Here is a 19,229-nt window from a genome sequence, read left to right as displayed (position 1 = left end):
GGACAGTAACCTGGCACCCCGGCGGCACCCAGAGGGCAGATGGTGCTTTGCCACCGGGCTTGTTCAAAAGGGGGCAAGCGCTGTTTGCTGTAATTTTGGTTACTGCACGCTTCCTAGCCGCATGCAGGCCGGCAGCTTCGAGACATCCAGACGGTGGCGTGCGCCAGGCCAGAGACACCAGTCTGTTTAGTGCTCGGTCGCTCACGCCGGCAGGCCGCCTGGAACGGCGTTGTGCAGCAGCAGAGAAGCAGCCCGCTACCTAGGAGCCATCCGGCCATCCAGCCAGCCCGCTTGCGTCCTTGCCGTGGGGAAAAAAGTGAGCGAGGGGGAAGACATAATCTGTTTTGGCGTGTTTGTCCGTGTCCAGGATAGCCATCTTGGCATCCTGCCGCAGCCGGTGCATGCAAATAACAACAACCGGCGATCTTCAAATGGGCCATCATTTCGATGCTGGGGTGCGTCCATGTCCCGGACGGTCCATTCATCTCTTTCGCATGTAAACGGGGTGTGGCTGGGGCGCCATGAATTAAGCCGGGCCTGGAGCTGAGAAGGCAAACGAGATGCGAACAGTAAGATGACGAATCTCGGGACTCTTGTCCACCACACACGCGTGTGCGAATCCTGCGGACCAAGCTTCTGGCGATTGAGCTTCCTGCCCCTGGCCTGGATCCAGAGGTTGGTGCTGATGAACCTTGACCCGTCAGCCTCCAACCGATGAGCTACTGTAGGGTGATGGGTAATATTCAGTGTAGAGATGGACTACGCCGCAGGTTTGTTGATCCTGCTGCGCTGTCGAGTGATCCCTTGGAACATCCACATGAAGCATTCCCACATCGCATTCCACGATTCCCGTGAGGGAAGAGGCCCTGGCCTTGAATTGCTCCCCCAGGGGGCGTGCGTGTTGTTTACGCTGCCTAACTTACCAGCCCAGCCATGCAGAGGGACCTGCAGGTCGCATATATCGAACACCGCATCAGCATGTACCTACTTCGTGTAGTAATTTCATTCACGCAAACCGCTAGGCCCGTTGTCCACTTGTCACCCAAGAGTGTTGGGGTGTGGGGAGGCGGATCGAACAAAGGAGCTTGCTGCCAGATCCCCCATGTGCCCATCCTCTTTTTCGACGGGGCGAGGTTTCAAGGCCAGCGCTAAGGACGGCCTAACTGTAGGCGCTGTCGTTTGCCCCCTGGCCTGCGACAAGCACCAGTTGAAGCCAAGTGACCTCCACCACCAGTCAGCGCAACGCTCGGGCCAATTTTATTGTCGGATTGCCGCTGGCTGGCACGTTCGGAAGAGTGGTCAGAGGCCGGGCGGGTCAGGCCAGGCAGGCGACCGGCCGAGAAGGTGGGAGGACAAGTGTGATGCGTGGCGGCTACTTTTTTATTCGGAGTTTGGATATGATGGACTCGAGAGCGGCCCGGGGATCAATCTCAGTCAACGTACCACTCTTGCATACCTAGGCGCAGACAAGTGGTATGTCGGTAGTCAAGCCCGAAAGAGTGCACATACAAAACAAAGCCTCCATTCCGCAATCAACCCACCGGCTCACCCAACGTCAACAACATGGGAAAAGACCGTCGATCCCGCCGCCGACAGAACCATGATGCCCCCTCGGGCGTCGCCTCCCAGCCCGTGCCACTCGGTGTCACCCTCCCACCCCAAAGAAACCGGAGCGAAAGAGGGTCACACACACACACACGCGCGCACACAAGGACCCCCCGGTCGGTTTTCGTCCCACAGGCGAGACAACGGGGTGGGCTGGAATCGAATGCGGAAAATCTCGCCACTGATTGGACGTTGGAGAGGAGCCGATTCATTCCAGTCCCTGCCACGCTTGCTCACGGCAGGGCCCTAGCATGCACGCGGAGGAAAAGGGGATTTGCATCGCCCGCCCGCCCTTTTCCTGCTTTCGCCGTCCTGCATGCGACGTCGACCGAAGATGTCGCTCTCACAGTCTGTGTGTGTGTGTGTGTGTGTGTATGTGCAAAGCTCGACAAAGGGGGCCCCGCAATTCATTGGGATACTGTGCTTGTGGAGAAATAACAAACTGTCTCGCCGTTTTATTAGGTTTTGAAGCCACAATTGGCAAACGGCCGCCCAGAATGTTTGCCTCTTCTGTGCCTCGCGCCTGGTGTTGTCAATACGCACCCAATGGGGAGACCGAAGTGGCCCATTTGTTGGTGGTGGGTGGTGTGGTACCACACCGTAGCTTTGCATGGAGGGCGATGGCGATTGCATCCCCTTTGGACTTACTGCGCGCGCCATTCCCCTTCCCGCTGACCAAAGGGATCGAGGGAAAGGGTTTCTTACACAAGGCGAACTTCTTCGACTGGAGGCCTAGATTCCACCTAAACTATCTACCCGCCCAGTCCACTGCGAGAGACACAGGGCGGCCACACACAACTCGTGTTTAACCGGCTGCTGACATGCTGTGCGCGCCTCTCCTGCCGCATGGATTTGTGTGCTACCCCGGCGCCGTGCTTTCATTCGTCAGGACATCGCCGTCCCAAATAACAACCGGCGGAATGGGGGTTCGGCGTGTGAGTTCGGCGTGGGCAGAGTTGAGCTCACCCGCGCGCGCCGCCGCCGCACAGGCTGCCTGATGGGGGATGGGGACAGTCCACCTTGTGAGCGAGCGAGGCAAAAATATCTGCAGGCATGGGGGGGCAATCTGCAGCTGCCCGACTGGCTTGACTGCCGTCGGCTGCGTGGTTGGGTGGTGCCCCGTTTCCCTCTCCTGATAACGAACCCCATCTCGCCGGGCTACTCCCGTAGCCAGGGGTGTGGGGTCCTGCTGGCTAGCAAGAACAAGGCAAGCAAGGGAGAATGAAGAATTAGCAAGGCCTCATCAGATGCATCAACAACGCTTTGGTCTCATGAGGGCCCCGTTCCACGCCTGTAGGCAGATCCCTTCATCTCGATCGAATATTGATTTGAGGGGGACAGTCCCGTGTGGCGGGAACGGGGTCTGGTCAATGCCTAGATGACGACGGCGGGGGTCCCTGCCCGAACGACATGAAGGGACGGAGAGAGAGAGAGGGAGGGATGACGGATGGGCTCGTTGGCTGGGAACGGACGACGGGGGGCAGAGGGGTGACGGGCGGGCGAGGCGGGACACGACAAAGGCGAGGAGGGAATGGGGGTTGGCTGGCTGGCTCCAATGGCCGTCTCCCACCGTCCTCCCCACACACACCAACGACGACAAGCCAGCCCTGGGCTGGAGCGGTGCGACAGGGACATTGACTACGCCGGGCAGGGTTGCGACCTGCTTGGGCGCTTCTTTTTAGCGTAGCTCCGAGCTTCCCTACTAGCCGACGAGGTCGGTTCCCCCGCCGAGTAAAGTCGACAGTAGTAGCTGCGGTCTTGGTGGTTGTCGAGTTGTAGTCGTGAAAAAGCTTGGCTGGCCGCTCAGAACGGCCGGCTTTACTGGGTTTCTTTTATTTTTCTATCACACTTTCTCGCACTTCGTTCTTGTTGTGTTGCTACGCGCGGGTTCTGGACTGCTGCTATGGTAAGGGGAGAAGCGGATGGCTCGCTGATTGGCGCCTACGACCTATTTTAGATCGCCTTACTACGGATACCACGTCGCGACCCGGCCGGCCCACGACCAACGACCGCCGGAGGGCCGCCCAGCCGGTTGTTCCTGGATGCTGCGACGGGCGTCCGAACATGGATGGATGCCATTTTCTCTCTCTTCCTTGCCAGGTTCTTTGGCGCCACGCCGATCCGGTCTCCTTCTTCTTTTTTTCGATAGCGACCCCGCAGATGGCGCCCGCCACTTGCGCCGCCCCTTATTTCAAACAATGGAAGCTGAGTTGTACAAGTCTATACATGCACTAGCATCCATGTGCGCCAGCCACTCGCTGGCACAAACTAGGACAATACCGTAGGACGCTTGTGTCGTGGTCGCTCCTTCGCTCCAGAAGGCAGATCAAGAATATGCCCCAGGTCCCCGAAACAACATGAATGCATGAAGCAAAGCAGCATCCACACGGGACGCAGGGCTCTCCCTCGGGAACGGGCAAGGCGAAGTCGAGGCGAGTTTGGGAAGAGCCTGTGGGAAACACCGCTTAAACATGCTTGCGGTGGGCTATTACCACTCCACGGCACGTATTTCTGGCGATGATGGGTCCCGAGACTCCCTCTCTCACTCACTCTCTCTCCTGTGCCCGGGCCCAACCGCGGAGAAAACCACCTTGAGCATCAATGCCGTGAAGGGGCGATCACGGCAGGGCCGCCTACGAGTCGTGACGCTGCATGTTCTCCGCCGCTTTGCTGGGTGCTGCTCCCTCTCTACCCTGCTCGTTGGTACTATGTTAGGCTTCGCCTCGGCAAGAAGAAAGCGAAGCGAACAACACCATGGAGCCTCTCTCTCTGCCCAAGGCCAAAAGTCGCCGCCACCACAACTCGCTCATTCGGCAATCTGGCGAAACAAACAGCCCCCAAGCCAAAAAAGAAGCGGTTTCTTCGCTCGCGTGCACCATGCTCCCCCAGGAAAGGACTGCCTCCTTTGTCGCAAAGAGGTGTGGGGAGGGGGGAAATCCCCCCAAGAGACTCCCAATAACGTTCCAGATGGCGCTCCTCGTGACACTCGCCAGCTTGCCCAGGCACCACCATCACCAACAATCCCTGCGAAAGTAGCGCGCTCTTCCCCAAGAACAAAGAGGGAGCAGGCGCGCACGCACGCACGCACGACCGCACGGCAGGCGGTGGCCCAAACCACTGCAGGGGCTGGGCCGGCCCTGCCTTGTTCAATTTTGGCTGTGCCTTGTCCGGGTCCCCACCCCGCACTGTAAGCATGCATCGAGTGGTTGATGTCCCCACTTTCGTCTTTGCCTCCCTCCCCCCTGTGAAGACCTGGGATTGGAGAGCCAATAGTGTGCACACAGCCCCCATGGAAGCCCCTCACCGCTCGTTTTCCGACCATGCTCAGACGGCTTGGCGGTGCAGGCAGGGATGGGAAGCCCCACGATTGGGTCCCGGTGGGCATGCAATCCTGCGGTTAGGTTGAGGGGGGGCGTGTGTCTCTGTCGTCGCAGCAATTGGAACTTGAACCACAGGGCAGGGGGTCCATGCTTTCAATCTTCATTGGAGCTCTCAACCTTCGTTAGTTGCATCCCCGAGTGCCGTATGACTGTACAAGGTATCTTTCTTCCCTGCGAGCCACTTCCCGCTTTCCTGAGGGTACCCGCTAGTTTTTCCGAACAGCCATGGCCCTAGGTACCACGTCGAGCAGAGGTACATGACCATCCGGGCTTCACCGCACTGGCCATTGATGTGTGGGGGGGAGAAGCTGCGTTGTGGCGGCTCGAGGTCCGCTCTCGCGCATCACCTGACAGCGACAGCGCAGCGCAGTGCAGCACCACCACCCGTTTTTACTCTTGCCGGCAGGATTGAGAAGCAAAAGAAGCTCTCTCCTGTCGAGAGGTGGAGCACCGGGAAGAGCAGACTCGCGGACCGGGTAGGAATTTCAAGCCCAACATACCCTTTGCGTTCGGCTCCGTTCCTGGCCAGCCCGCCGCTTCGGGTCTCCCTCGCAGTCCCTGGCGGGGAGGAGGGAGTGTGAGGGTTTCTGATGGAGACGGTGAAGCCCAGAGCGTCTGGACGAATGATGTCGCCACCCGGGGTCTCGGCGCACGCAACATGGATGGCAGGCTCACACCCCCCATTTGTGCATGTCGGTTTTTTTTCTTTTTTTTTTGCTGTGGTGTGACCCTCCCGTTGGCCGATGCCTAGTCCGCCTCGGAATCCCACGAGAAAGACCGGGCTTGGACAAGCCTCGGCGTTGTGGCCGACCCCTGCCGCGGCTGGTTGTCCTGGGTTTGCCTGTTCGGCCAGCCCAGCCAATGGTTGGAGGGCGCCGCTGCCCCACTCGGTAAACAGACATGCCTCGTGGATTTCCAGACGCGGCCCGAATATAGCGAAAGCGGGAGACTAGAAAGGCGAGATGTGTGCCATTTGGAGCGATGGAAAAGAGGATGGTAGGAATAGGAGAGGTCTATAGAAGGATGAGGAGATGAGGAGATGAGGAGATGAGAGTTATCACCAGGTCGAGTTCGCCTTGCCAGGCAATTGATTGCTCGTGTAGCAAAATCCATACATTCATTATTTTAACCTATCTACAACTAAACCCTTTTTTTTTTCTCGCCATACTTGCATCACCACGCCAGACTACACCAGAATGATCCGTTGGACTGGTACGTGTCCGTGTGTCTAAACAAACCGTCCGGAAGTCTTCCCGCTCCGCTCCATCTCATAATTAAAGGCACGCTACAAGCAATCGATACCAGCGCGTGGACAGCCAGTAGTCCATACAGCGTCGTCCACGTGCATCCACAACAGCTCGTCGTGTCCACGCCAAAACACTTTGGACAACAAAGCTGCGCGCTCGACACGGGCGAATGCCGCCCGCTTTCATGCAGTGGACCCCGGCTTCCAGTCCTGCTCGTAGAGCTGTGACACCCAGTAGAGGTCGTGGCGGAAGTTGTTGGCCTTTAAGACAGCCGACATCTCAGCGCCTTGGCTGGGTGTTAGTGATTTGCCGACGCGTGATTTGCCCAAGTAGCAAACCGCCTGCAGACATGGAACAAGTCTCACGACTGGTTTAGAATAGGGGGGTATGGGTATTGTTTTACTCACGTCTAGTTGGGTCCTGGACAAGATTGGCTGTCTTGCTGATGAAACTCACCTCGTCCGCGTCGAGCTCCGCTACCTTGGACAGCTGTTCAAGGCCCTTGGAATCCAAGGTCAGGGAAAAAGGCATGACCCCCTTGTTAAGGTAATGGAAATGGGCCAGCATGACCTGCATGCCACACTGGTGCTTCTTGATACTTTCCGGGTTCGCGAACTCATCCTGCGGCGGGGAAAATCGTATATTAGCCCGACGGCCATCGGCGAAGGAGACCTCAACATCAAAACATTGCCACACCCCTTCCCGGAAAACCTACCCTCAGGCTACACTGCCGGGCGAACTCCCAGTCGCGCCGCGTGACAACGGAGCAGCAGTGGAACAGGATGAACATGGCCAGGTAGACGGTCAGCCAGTTGGCCGGCCTGTTCTCCTGCACGAGCTCGTTGAGCGCGCGCAGCACCGCCCGCGTCATGGGCCGGAGCACCCTCGTGTACATGATGCACTCCATCTGCGCGATCATGATGACGGGCATCGGCACCGCCCCGTGGAAGACGCTGCCCGGGTCGTCCACCCTCTCCGCCCCGAGCCTGTCGTCGCCGCAGATGTGCTCCGGGTGGCTGGTCTTGAGGCAGCCGACCCAGAGGCGGAAGACGTTGCGGAGGAGGTCCTTCTCCTTTTGGGTCTGGCGGGCAGGCTGCGGGTCAGCGACTACTATGTTGGCAGACAGTAAAAGAGCTCGCGGAGCAACACACGACGGACCTTTGCTTTCTCAATGTGGCCAAAGGCAAAAATGTAGGTGGACCAGAGGAGGGTGTCCAAGTTGAAGATGGCGCCGTTGATGTAGACCCCGATGCTCTTGTCGATAAAGGCCTCCAGCACCGTCGCCGTCCTTTTAATGTCGCAGATGGCGTACCGCGGGATGGCGTGCCGCTTGACGACCGCGTCGCCGCTGGTCCACATCTCCTCCAGCATGTCCCCCTCCACCGGCACGAACTCGCGCACCTCGACCTCGTACGGCGCCTCTAGAAATATCTGGGAAACGGATATCGTCCTGGTCTGCGGGGAGGCCCAAGTGTCCATGTCCACCAGGTCCATGCTCTGCCACCTCCGCGAGAACATCTGGTAGGGCCTGTCCTGCTCCCGGTAGAGCGACGAGTCCGTGATGATCCAGCGCAGGCACGGCAGCTTGCACATGACGGGCTTGTTGGCGAGCTGAAGCCTCATGCAGCGGATGCAGACCCCTTGGGGGTCCTGCGGGTCTGGCTCACACTGTCGTCGCGACTTGGTGTCAGTTTACTCTTCGGCGAATGCGCGGTGCATAGTGCACTGGCTGGCTTGCCTTGTCTCGCAGCATTCGGCACCGGATGCAGCCTCTGTTCTTGCGGGTGAGGGCCGTCATCGCCCTGTCGTGTTCGGTTTTGAACTTCCCGCGCTTGCGAGGACGGGAGGCTGTGATCTCTTCATCTACCTCTACTTCCCGCTCGCGTTTTCCACTAGACTTGGAAGACGGGGCTCTCCGCCTCGTTTTCTATTGTCACGATAAGCATCAGCAAAGCCCTACAGGGCGGTATTACAAGCACTACAGCCCTACGCAAAGTCCTATGTCGGTTACCTTCGGAACGGTCCATTCCTTGCTGCATGGCCCTTTCTGCGCGGTCAGGCGACTGGACAGGTCACCGGCATCCCACGCGGCTCTGGAGCCATTCAGCTCTGTATCCGGGCGAGGTGCACCTGTGGACAAAGCCGGGCTGGAACCTGTCGTTGGCGTTGGAACTGCATTCGAAGACCCCGAACTTGGCAGGGCTGGAGTAACAGCGCGAGGCAGACGCCCGCTCGGGGAATGCGGTCGGTCGCCTGCTGTGGGTAGGAAACCTACACTAGCAGGGTCAGGGAAAGCGGGAAACCGAAGTGACGCGCTCTCGGCTCGACTTGCCCTTTGAGGCTCGAGGCTCCACGAGCCGGTAGAATGATGGCCGATGATTGGCCTCGCCAAGTCGGCCGACGCGCTGGTAGATGACCCGGACAGGGGGTCATAGCCATCAGGAAGATATTCTGAGGTGGGACAAGAGCTTGTCATGTCCAGGAGTCCATCGTCCCGAAACGTGCCGAAATCGGGCGAGACATACTCGGGCGGCCAGCTCGAGTGGTTAGTGATGTCTGTTGTGTTGTTGATAAGCGTCCAGTCATGGTCGCCGGCATCGGGCTCGATCGAGGACACCCAGCCAGCTGGATCTTGCGGTGCAGAGAAGGCTAAAATGTCCATGTGTATGTCTATGAAGAGCGACATGTCGATAGTGCCTGCAGCGTAGGTTAGGTTGCCGTCTGTGCTGCCACTCGCTGGCCTGCCCCGCTGGGGCATGCCGTCCGCAGCTGGGCAATATGGAACCTGCGAAGGATTGCGGAGATCTGCCGGGATCTTGTGACGAGCGAATTAACAAAACTATCTAGATAGCCGAGCCGATATAGCAGAGATATCTCGAGTTTGCCGAGATGGACGTGCACTTACTGGCATGGTTAGCGTTGAGAATGGGTCTTCTCTACCCCGGAGTGAAACCTTGCAACCGATGAAGGCAGGGAGGCGGGGTAGATAGGATAAAAGATATCCTAGAGTTATTCATCGGTTCGGTTGTGCTCCAGGGCGGGCGTCAATGTAAATGGACAGCCGACGCCAAGGGCACTTTAGGTTGGTTCCGATGCATGGCTGTTATCACGCTACCTGCCCGAGCGAGCCGCGCGTGAGAAAAGATTGGGTGGTAGCCTGACCTCACCGGGTTCGTCAGGCTGCGGGCGGGCTCATCGGCTGTGGTATTATACGAATCGCTGATTGGTCAGGTACTTTTGATAACCAGCCACCAACGCCCGGCCCCCAACATCAGAGGGATGTTGGTCCCCGATAATGCAGCCCTGAAACTTCCATCTCAACCGTTTTCCCTAAAGTGTAGGAGGTAGGTAAAAGTAGGCGTACCTCTGTATAGACTCTAATACCAGAGCATTTGTAATATTATATGTAGGACATGAGGCCCATCCTGGACGATATCAACCCCCTGCTATGAGAAGAGTACTTCCAGGAAAATCCCGGTGGACAATCGGCTACAGCACCCGCCCGTAGAAACCGCACTAGGCCAATAAAACACCACATGCCAACGATTCACCATCTCGGACACCGCCCTGCATGATGCTGGCCACGTCGCTGGCCCCGATTCTCTCAACGTTTCTCGTTGCGGTCATCTGGCTGGTCCGCCTCAGACATGTTTACGACGTGCTCAGCCCAGGCTGCGGCGGCCCCCATCAGCTTCCGTGGCGCGCCGTCGTGGCACGGAAGCTCGACGCGGACAGGGCCAAGATACCGAGGGAGTGGCGGCTGGAGAAGGCCGTGGTGGACCGGGCTAGGTCTCGGCAGAGGATCGCCGGCGAGTTCATAGAGGCGCTGCTGGACGAGGAGACGCTCCGCATCACCGCCATGGACGTCGCGGCCCTCGTCGAGAAGATGGGCAACGGGGCTCTGACCGCGGTCCAAGTGGTGACGGCATTCTGCAAGCGCGCAGGGATTGCGCATCAGCTTGTAAGAGCGGCCAGCTCCTGGGAGTTATTTCGGGAACGAACGCCTGTGCGGTACTGACTCGAGCCTGCTGCTTTCGCCAGAGCAACTTGCTTCTCGAGATCGGCTTCGACCTCGCCATTGAGCGGGCCGAGGAGCTGGACAAGCACTTCAGAGAGCATGGGAGGCTTGTCGGGCCCCTCCACGGCGTCCCGGTGACGCTAAAGGATCAGTTCCACATCAAGGGCCTCGAGACATCTGCCGCCTACGTTGGCTGGATCGGCACGTTCGAGGGCAAAAGGGGGACCGGCAAGGAGAAGCACTTTGAGAGCGAGCTCGTCCGCGAGCTGAAGAGCCTGGGCGCTGTTCCGATCGGTAAAACGACCCTTGTGACGAGCAGCTGGGCCCCAGAGACGAACAACAACATCCTTGGATATGCGAGAAACCCGCACAACCAACGCCTGTCCACCGGCGGCTCTTCCGGAGGCGAGGGAGCTATGCAGGCTCTCCGAGGCAGCGCGTTTGGCATCGGAACTGACTCTGGAGGATCCGTATCCATGCCAGCATCATTTCAGGGTGTCTTTAGTCTCAAACCATCCGCCGGCCGGATTTCCTCCAAAGACATCGCAGGCATCTCCCCGGGTCAGCAGGCTATGCCTGTCGTTACGGGAATCATGGCGCACTCGGTTCAAACCCTGCGTCTGGTCTTCCGAACGCTTCTCAATACTGAGCCATGGCTAAACGACCCGTACTGCTTACCCATTCCCTACAGAGAGGCGAACGAGTATGTCCCTGGGAAGGCGGCCGAGAAGCCGTCGTTTGGGTTTTTTGCCCACGATGGCATCGTCACCCCTCATCCTCCAATTTTGCGTGCGATGGATATTGCCAGAAGGGCGCTCGAGCTCGAAGGCTATGGGATTGTCGATTGGCAGCCACCATCGTACAACGAGAGCATCGCGATCCACGTAAGGCTATCCAATATTGATATTGGCAAAAGCCTCTGTTTTACTAATGGCCTGTCAACATAGGGGCCGATTGCTCGTGGTGACGGCTGTCCGGACGCGTACGAAGCCATCATGCTGTCTGGGGAGCCCATAGTACCAGAGATTAGACGCGTTTTTCCTGGAGGGAAGCCGCTGCCATCTATAACGCTGCGGGAACATGAGCAGCTCGTGGACCGGATGAAGATGTACCGTTCAAAGTGGAACGACTACTGGCGCTCCTCTGCTCAAAGAACCGACAACGGTGAGATCCAAACAGAACCCAATCACATCGCGGCACGTTATCCTGCTCCGCCCAGATAGGTACTGACAAGGCCGGGCAGGTCTCCCGGTGGGCGCAGTCTTGTCGCCCGTTTCCCCGTACGCTGCGGTCTTGCCGGGCAAGTTTTACCATTCCCGTAAGTTCTGTCTTGTAGGTGAGGTGGCGACAACAAGACCTGACCGCAGGAACAGCATATTCGAGTGCCCTGAACGTGCTCGATTACCCGACGGTCGTTATCCCAGTCACTTTTGCAGACAAGGACGTGGACACTGTAGCCCCTGACTTTGAGCCGCTAACCCACGCGGATAGGATTAACATGAAGGCTTGTAAGTTCTTCACCACTGGGCTGGTCGTGGGGCGTCTTCTGCGTAGAGTGCCGAGCTAAATTGCCTCAAAGACGACCCCGATGTTTACGACGGCGCGCCAGCGAGCATCCAGCTCTTTGGGCCGCACCTGGACGAAGAGCGGCTGTTGTCACTGGCACAGGTCGTAATGGACGCCCTGGAAAAGTACAAAAGAAGGCGCAATTAGTTGATTTGACGGTGTTGTTGTAGGGGCCTTCAGTCGGATGGTGTTATCGCTGGAGTGTTGGTCTAATCCCGTTACGGTTTTGGGGCCGTGGGAGTCGCCGTTTTTGCTCGGTGGGTCATTACGTTATGCGTGTTGATTGCGCGATCCACAGCCATGGAATCTTCATAAACTTCAAGTGATCGGCACAATGCGCATCGCCCGGCTTGTTTTGCACAGATGTGCTTCCTGTGGCGCCCTTAACGACCAGAGCCCATGACGATGCCGGCGGCAATCCCCTCCAGCGGTTGTGCGCGTCTGCCTCGTCGTTGCCCGCCCCGACCTGACTGACTGACCATGGCCACAGTCCAGTTGGCCAAGACCCAAGTACTAGGGCGGCCAAAAGAGCAGGCTTCTAGAAGGCCTCTTACAGCGCCTCGGGCCCCCCTTCGGCCCGCTGTTGTATTCTGTGTCGGTGCCGAAGCGTGTTCCGGTACTGTGGATAGTCTTGCGACATTGGGCGTAGGTGTGTGTGGCCGGCAAAGTCGGCCGGGCATCCTTAACAGCGTCTTTGCCCCCAAACTCTGGGGGCTGGGCATCACCACCCGTCTGTGCACTTGGCTCGGCGCGGTGAGAGTCTCCTCACCGGCCGCTGGAAACGCGACTCTTTTGACGTGTGCTTCGTCACGCCCTGTATGCAGGTATCCGTGAGGATTCCCAAATGTACATTCAGCCTTGCATCACGCAGCCACGTCCGAAAGCAAGTCGAGCATGGCCACGACCTTCGAGTCAACTTGGCCAACGGTCTACCCCAAGGGGAGACATACCACCCTCTCAGGGGCTGCCCAATGATGGGCAGCCGTTATGCAACAGATCGGTTCTCCCTCCAGTATCGAATCGCCTTGGACTGCCAGCAACACTTGAACCCACATCCCAGTTAATAGCTACCCAAAAGATCCTCACGACGAGTCACGGTTGTCGGGAGGGTTATCTATTTCGGTCACCCTATCCCGCCCCGGTACGTTGCACGAGCCTTAGCGCGAATCTTTGGATGCTCGATGGTCGTTTAGACGCTGCGGTTGTTGTGTGGCCCATACGTGTCCTTGATCGGTCAGAGGTGTAACAAAGGAGGCTGTACTCACCGCAACGCGCCAAGTATCGAGAGTCTGCCCGCCGCCCGGTGGGAGCGGTGTCGATCTGGGGCCGTCGACATCTCGCGGCGGGCAAAGAGGCATGTTGGCCTTCGCTAGACGAGTGTGAGGTACTCGTATGTCTGGTCCAGACGACAGCGCCTGGCATACTTCGAGAACACCTGGCGCGTGTATCTCTATCAAGTACGCCGACGCTGGCTGGGGGCGTAACCAGGGCGAGGACAGAGAGGGCAGAGGGCGATGTTGTCGGGGCGGCCGGCCTAGTTCGAAAGATCGATGGCCACATATCTTGACGTATATAAAGGCTCCTATGAGCCGGAGTGACTGGGAATCGCAAAGACCTTTCTCTCCAGCGACAATTTGATCATCTCGCACCAAGACTGCCAGCCCTTGATCCTAGCCCACCGTACTCAAACAGCTCTTTTTCCCTCTAACTTGACGCACCAAGCCTTCAACATGGCCGCAAGCCTCGCTCCTGCCGGGCAAGTCCAGGACTGTATGTAAAGCTTTCTTTGTCGCCTCGTCGTAGAGGCGACTGGCTACTTGTTGTCCACGCCGACCGAGCTTCGTCGAGCTGACTCTCCTGCTACCGCGGATAGACTATACCCAGGGCCTCCGCGCTCGGTTCTTCATCGACGGCCTCAAGCTGGAGCGTAATGCTACCGAGGCGAACTACGCCGACTTCGCATATGTGTTCGACGAGGAGGCCTACCGCCGCCGAACCGCAGCCTCACTCAAGCGGGATGACCTGCCTAAGGCCGTCCCCGAGGGCCTCCCTGCCAAGCTGGAGGGCCCTCTGGTGTGGACCAAGGAAGACCTTGCCGACGAGTCTCAGTTCGTCTACAACCTCGACGACGACGACAAGGCCGAGATCGCGCGTGCCTTGGAGCACTTCAAGAGTACGTCCCACACGTGCATTCGCGCTCACTATTGGTCTAACAATTGTGTCGTGCTAACGCCCCTCGTCCAGAGCAAGCCGAGCAGCAAGGCCTCGAGGGCCACCAAGTCACGCGCGACATGTTCCCCCTGCCGACCCTTCAGGAGAAGCTGCGCTCGGTCTGCGACGATGTGTACGACGGCCGAGGCTTTGCCATCGTCCGAGGCCTCGACCCCGACGCGCTCGGGGTGGACGACTTTAACACCATCTACCTGGGCATCTCGAGCTACATCGGCGGCCGCCTGGGGCGCCAGGACCAGGGAGGGTCCATGCTGAGTGAGTACTCCGGGTTGTAACTACACGGCATAGCCAGTCGTATGCCAGATCAAAGACTAACAACCCTCGATAAAAAAAATAGTGCACGTCATCCTGAGCGGCGACGAGCGCGACGCCCAGTTCACCGCCGACCAGCCCTTCCACACCGACACCGTCACCGACTGCCTCTGCCTCGTCACCATGAACGTCGCGGCCGAGGGGGGCTGGGGCGTGCTGGCGTCGGCCTGGACCGTCTACAACGAGCTGGCGGCCACGCGACCCGACCTGATCCACGTCCTCACCCGGCCCGACTGGCCCTTTGACACCTTCGGCCGCACGCCCGCCTTCTACCGGCGCGCCGTCATGTACCACCGGGACGGCCGGCTCGTCACGTCCTTCTCGCGCCGCCTGCTGTGCGGCCGCCCGCCGTCCGAGCCACGCACCGCGGGGATCCCGGGCCTGACCGAGGCCCAGGCCGAGGCGCTCGACGCGCTGCACCTGGCGGCCCGCCGCTGCGAGGTCCGCCCTAGCATGGCGCGCGGGGACCTGCGCTTCATCAACAACATGGCGGTCCTTCACCGCCGCGAGGCCTACGCCGACGCCGGCCGCGACGCCGGCCGCCACCTCGTCCGGCTCTGGATCAACAACCCGGACAGGTGCTGGGCCCTGCCCGCCGAGCTGGACCTGGCCTGGGCCCGCATCTTTGACGACGACGACGAGCGCGAGCGTCGCTGGGACGTCGTCCCGCCCAAGGCCGACGGTAGGATGCTCCGCCAAGCCGGCTCTTGCGACTAGCTGGCTGTAGGGTTGCTGTCTGTGGCCCTTCGATTGGGTTTCGGGTCGATATCGGGAGCATGTTGTCGTTGCAATTAGTTTCTGTTTTCTGCTAGATTGTTTTTCTTTCGCTCCCCTTTTCACTACATTCTCTTAACCTCGCCTGCTTGTTTCTTCTCGCTTACACTTTGCTCTTACACTTTTAACCCATCTTTTTTTTAATTGTTTACGAATAGTTTTGTTTTTGTAAAGCTATTTTGGAAACCCATTTAACTTCTGCTTGCTTATCATTCGCTTTATTAAAACCTTTTGCCTGAACGCTTTTTTCCCACAAAAAAGTTTGTAGTTGGAGTGATGTTCAATTCACACATGTATTATCGTATGAGCCCCGCACTGTGTAGCAAAAGGAGTGGGGTGACATTAAGAGATTGGGCCGGTATTAATGCCCTTCCGCTAGTTAGGAACTCTCTTCAAGTTTCAGCTCGGAGTTGGAGCTTTCCCCGCTCCTGTGCAGGCGGACAAGTGCTCGATAAGTTTTCATGATGCAAACCCGAGAGTTTCCCTAGTTTGACAATTCACTACAAACTCCGCAAATAACTCAAGTGGTTAATGTACTGCATGCGCCTCTCCTTCACGTATACTGCAATTTAGCAGCAAAAATATTAAAACCTTCCTTGCAAAATTTCTCATTTCTCATGTGCTCTGGCATTTCACACAAAAAGTGGGTTTTATCTACTAACTAGCCATATCTCCCTTCCTCTTCACCCTAAATCCTTCCCGAGCTGCCAGACAGTCCTGTCTTGGCTTAGACCAGATTATGAAAAAACTCAATCAATGGAGAGTAGCGGCGTCGGGTAACAAACCCATAGTGTACATGCCGCTTTAAATACACACAGCTGCTGGTGTAGCCTTGCTGGTCCTTACTCTTTGTACATTGAAGAGAAACTATCCCAACAATGAGATACCCGTCTCTGGTGCTGGTCCTGGCCCTTCGGGCTCACTCAAAACCGCTTCTTGTGGGACTTGGGGGCCTTGTGGAGGCTCTGCTCGCTGACCCACGCCCCGATGTGAAGAAGTGCCACTTCATCCACACCATTTTTACGCATGGCGAAGGTCTCCGTGGCGTCCTCGACCTGCACGGCTGACAGGTCAGGAACCGAGACCTGCATACCGCTGCTGCGGGTATCCGGTGGCGGCGACGCCCGCGGTGGCTCGCACGTCGGCCATTGGCCCTTGGCCCCGCTGTCAGAGACATGTGGCGCGTCCTGGGAGGGCGGGTTCTCGCAAGCATGTGAGTACGGGGCGTCGAATGTGCCTATAGGTGTAGGTGGTTAGTGTTACGTTGCACGTCCGCAATGCATGCTCGCCATAATATAGTCTGAGCGTACCATTGCATTCGACAAGGCTCGTGTAAGGCTTCTCGACGGGCTCGGTGAGGCCGAGGCAGTCAGGGTCGTTGGGAAAAGAGACGGAATGCATGTTGTTGACTTGTTGGAGTTATCTGGCGAGACGGATTATGTGAAGTGGATGAATTCGTGACGGGGGGATGAGAAGAAAAAGAAAAGAAGGACTTTGACAGTATGAGCGAGTCTCTGAAAGTTATATACGCAGACAAGATGCCAACAAATACGCTGACCTCGCGGCCCAGCTGATCATAACATGCCATCTCACAATGCTCTATGTGGAATTAGAGCAGGTTCCGGCACGGCTATGTCTGGCATTGGTTGAGTATCCGCAGCCTCAGGGACCCGTGACCGAAGATTTGTCGGCCCTACAGCAAATATCCAAGATGCGGTTGCATTCACAACCCCCAGCGAGTGGCGTGCGTCCACATATCCAAGCACTAGATCCACGAGACGCCGGAAGAGGCGGCAAGGCCACGCATCAGTAACATTACAGCACAATTCTGGCGGTGAGACCTAGCCTGGAGAGGCGCCGGCGGCAAGGCCCGAAAGAAGACCGCGGGAGATGCCAGTTGGGATAAACCCTAATGGACGAGCAGGACGGCTTCAGGAACAGAGGACGGGTGAAGAAAGTAGGAGTGGGTCTTCTCTTTGGATTATTGGTATCAGTTTGCGCAACGAGAGGTCAGGAACAAAAGGCAGCTTGTCCACCTGTTGTCCTACACAGCCTCCTTGGTATGGAGATTGTCCAATGGTGATAGGGTTTTTTTTTGTTATAGCCGATGAGCGAGGTAACATGCCAAGTATGTCTGTGCCATACATGGTGGTTGGCCCCCATCTAGCGGTAAGTCAGTGTCAGGTGCGGCTGGCCGGGCGCGTCTAATGGCGGGTGGGCGATGAAGGGGGAGTGAGGTGGCAGTCTTTTGCGGCTCTTGCCATTGATCGGTTGCACCTCCGGTTTTCATTGGATCGTGGACGCAGGTAGAGGTGGCACAGTTGCGGTGAGCTTTAGAAAAAGAAAGAGTTGTGTGTGCCCTGGCCTCGTGCTTGTGGCCGCCGCCGCCGGCCACGCCGTATGCGGGCACCTCTCGTTGAGACCTGACGAGGTAGGGACGGCTTCGTGTGAGGGGTGGAATGCGGCCGACAGTTTTTGGTGTCGTCAGTATTGGTGCCATGTCGTTTGAACGTTTGAATGGCGACATGGGGGAGCGGGACAGAGCTGGGGGAGCCAGGATACCCTGGCGAGCCCCCGCAGCCAACGCCATCCAAGACAGTAACGCGCACTGTCGCCAGGGCTGCGCTTTGGCGGTCTAAATGCTGGGGCTGATGATTGGGGTTAGGGTTTCGATGTGCGTGTCCTGCAACCGGGTACGGTACACCCAAGACCAGGAAATGGCCAAGCAGCCAACGAGCCGCCTCACTGACGGAGCACCGATCGCTGGCACCTATCACTGCGAGATCCCAAACTTTCCCAGGCCGACGCGAGACCACACTTGCATGCCACCATACCTGAACCAACCAGGAACAACAAAAAGAAAATGCGCTGCTGCTGAACCTTGACGTCTCGAGCTGGGTCTAGAAGCGGGCCACAGAAAGCCATCCATGATTTAAAAAAGGGGCCGTGAGCTTTGACGTGCATCTAGCAATCATGACGTCATCTACATGGAAGGGAGAACTCGCCATGGCACGAGGCGCGCCTTCACAAAAGGAACGTCGTTCCGAGGACAACGTGCCAATTAACCACTCCCAATTTCCAATTGTGAAACCCATCCTGATCTTTTCTGCATCACAAAAACTCGAATCTCTGCACGGAAAGCTCGGCAATCCTCCAGCCTTCACACACACACACAAGCAAACGCCCTGTGTATCAACCGCACCACCTTGCCACCTAATTTTTCTCAACCTACTAAGTAACCTGCGCTGCCGTCCACACCATCTTCTCGGTTTGCCCAAACCAAACCCCTCTTCCACAAACCTCGATCCAAAACATGTCGTCACGCATGCTCCTCCGCTCCATCGCCGCCGCCGGCCGTCCCGCCGCCACGGTCTCCAGGAGAGGCCTCGCAACGACCTCGCGGCTGGCACACAAGGAGACGTCCCGTAAGCTCCCCCGTTGATGAAGCCTACCTGTCATTCATACCACCTGCAAGGAAACTAAGGCGCTAAGCCTCGGCCTCACACCCTGCCCTACCAGACAACGACGAGTCCCACGACGTGCACAGGCACAAGGACGATCTCATCAACAAGCACAAGCAGGGCAAGGCCCACTGGAAGGCCGAGCTGGCGTCCGATAGCGAGGAGGCCGTCAAGGCGGACCGCGAGGGCGGCAAGGACCAGCACACAAAGGAGCACATCCAGAGCCTCCAGGAGCGCACCAAGCACCACGCCGAGAAGACGAGCAAATCCGGCACGAGCGACGGTGACGGCATGTGAGGCTGGGGCTGTCTAGGAGATAACCTATTTGGTCACGCAGCTTGACACGCCAATGGCTTCCGCGTCGAGGGAAGCTCTCTGGTGTTTCTTGGTCCTGAGCGAGGGCGCAAACGATAGCTGGTCAGAATGATTATCAATGTGTACGATATGGATGCGATACAGAACCTCGCTCTGGCTTGACATGAGCGGGCGTCCACGAAAAACCTTGCGCCGGTTAAACTCATAAATAACAGCGCGCTGTCATCAAAACATGCGCAGGGTGGTATAATTATGTCAAAGAGCACAAAACAAAACACAATATCTGCGCTTCCTGCCGACCAAAGTGACAAATGCCGCT

The 19,229-nt window shown here is 57.7% G+C and overlaps 7 protein-coding genes across 7 annotated transcripts; 4 read left to right on the top strand and 3 right to left on the bottom strand.

Moving 5' to 3' along the window:
- Nucleotides 1-5,072: 5,072 nt before the first annotated feature.
- On the top strand, nt 5,073-5,566 carry GGTG_04295 (hypothetical protein; the record flags this gene model as incomplete). Its single annotated transcript, XM_009222090.1, has 2 exons — nt 5,073-5,106; nt 5,346-5,566. 2 exons carry the CDS (start codon nt 5,073-5,075, stop codon nt 5,564-5,566), a joined length of 255 nt encoding a protein of 84 aa, XP_009220354.1.
- A 506-nt stretch (nt 5,567-6,072) lies between these two features.
- GGTG_04294 (hypothetical protein) lies at nt 6,073-9,388 on the bottom strand. Its single transcript, XM_009222089.1, has 7 exons — nt 9,138-9,388; nt 8,244-9,047; nt 7,971-8,159; nt 7,391-7,900; nt 6,948-7,313; nt 6,640-6,853; nt 6,073-6,518 (listed from the first exon to the last, which is right to left on the bottom strand). The coding sequence occupies exons 1-7, from the start codon at nt 9,141-9,143 to the stop codon at nt 6,415-6,417; spliced, it is 2,193 nt and encodes a 730-aa protein (XP_009220353.1). The 5' UTR covers nt 9,144-9,388; the 3' UTR covers nt 6,073-6,414.
- A 228-nt stretch (nt 9,389-9,616) lies between these two features.
- GGTG_04293 (hypothetical protein) lies at nt 9,617-12,275 on the top strand. Its single transcript, XM_009222088.1, has 6 exons — nt 9,617-10,193; nt 10,274-11,134; nt 11,198-11,414; nt 11,494-11,568; nt 11,624-11,758; nt 11,830-12,275. The coding sequence occupies exons 1-6, from the start codon at nt 9,804-9,806 to the stop codon at nt 11,961-11,963; spliced, it is 1,812 nt and encodes a 603-aa protein (XP_009220352.1). The 5' UTR covers nt 9,617-9,803; the 3' UTR covers nt 11,964-12,275.
- On the bottom strand, nt 12,082-13,174 carry GGTG_04292 (hypothetical protein; the record flags this gene model as incomplete). The annotated part of the gene is made up of 3 exons (XM_009222087.1): nt 12,082-12,290; nt 12,371-12,548; nt 13,082-13,174. 3 exons carry the CDS (start codon nt 13,172-13,174, stop codon nt 12,082-12,084), a joined length of 480 nt encoding a protein of 159 aa, XP_009220351.1.
- Nucleotides 13,175-13,406: 232 nt separating this feature from the next.
- On the top strand, nt 13,407-15,077 carry GGTG_04291 (hypothetical protein; the record flags this gene model as incomplete). The annotated part of the gene is made up of 4 exons (XM_009222086.1): nt 13,407-13,586; nt 13,690-13,989; nt 14,061-14,303; nt 14,386-15,077. The coding sequence occupies exons 1-4, from the start codon at nt 13,547-13,549 to the stop codon at nt 15,075-15,077; spliced, it is 1,275 nt and encodes a 424-aa protein (XP_009220350.1). The 5' UTR covers nt 13,407-13,546.
- A 652-nt stretch (nt 15,078-15,729) lies between these two features.
- Nucleotides 15,730-16,990, bottom strand: GGTG_04290 (hypothetical protein). Its single transcript, XM_009222085.1, has 2 exons — nt 16,445-16,990; nt 15,730-16,371 (listed from the first exon to the last, which is right to left on the bottom strand). Exons 1-2 carry the CDS (start codon nt 16,533-16,535, stop codon nt 16,058-16,060), a joined length of 405 nt encoding a protein of 134 aa, XP_009220349.1. The 5' UTR covers nt 16,536-16,990; the 3' UTR covers nt 15,730-16,057.
- A 1,457-nt stretch (nt 16,991-18,447) lies between these two features.
- Nucleotides 18,448-18,892, top strand: GGTG_04289 (hypothetical protein; the record flags this gene model as incomplete). Its single annotated transcript, XM_009222084.1, has 2 exons — nt 18,448-18,559; nt 18,654-18,892. 2 exons carry the CDS (start codon nt 18,448-18,450, stop codon nt 18,890-18,892), a joined length of 351 nt encoding a protein of 116 aa, XP_009220348.1.
- Between the last annotated feature and the right edge of the window lie 337 nt (nt 18,893-19,229).

Source organism: Gaeumannomyces tritici (assembly GCF_000145635.1).
Source record: "Gaeumannomyces tritici R3-111a-1 unplaced genomic scaffold supercont2.2, whole genome shotgun sequence".
Classification (NCBI taxonomy): Eukaryota; Fungi; Ascomycota; class Sordariomycetes; order Magnaporthales; family Magnaporthaceae; genus Gaeumannomyces; species Gaeumannomyces tritici.
This window is presented reverse-complemented; position numbering and strand designations above follow the sequence as displayed.

Coding starts and splice junctions, on each gene's coding strand:
- GGTG_04294 (XM_009222089.1), bottom strand. Junction 7,314..7,390: donor GCCACATTGAGAAAGCAAAG/GTCCGTCGTGTG, acceptor CCTGCCCGCCAG/ACCCAAAAGGAGAAGGACCT. Junction 6,519..6,639: donor TGTCCAGGACCCAACTAGAC/GTGAGTAAAACA, acceptor CACCCAGCCAAG/GCGCTGAGATGTCGGCTGTC.
- GGTG_04293 (XM_009222088.1), top strand. CDS start 9,804: ATGATGCTGGCCACGTCGCTGGCCCCGATTCTCTCAACGTTTCTCGTT. Junction 11,135..11,197: donor ACGAGAGCATCGCGATCCAC/GTAAGGCTATCC, acceptor CTGTCAACATAG/GGGCCGATTGCTCGTGGTGA. Junction 11,569..11,623: donor GGGCAAGTTTTACCATTCCC/GTAAGTTCTGTC, acceptor CCGCAGGAACAG/CATATTCGAGTGCCCTGAAC.
- GGTG_04290 (XM_009222085.1), bottom strand. CDS start 16,535: ATGCATTCCGTCTCTTTTCCCAACGACCCTGACTGCCTCGGCCTCACC. Junction 16,372..16,444: donor GAGCCTTGTCGAATGCAATG/GTACGCTCAGAC, acceptor CTACACCTATAG/GCACATTCGACGCCCCGTAC.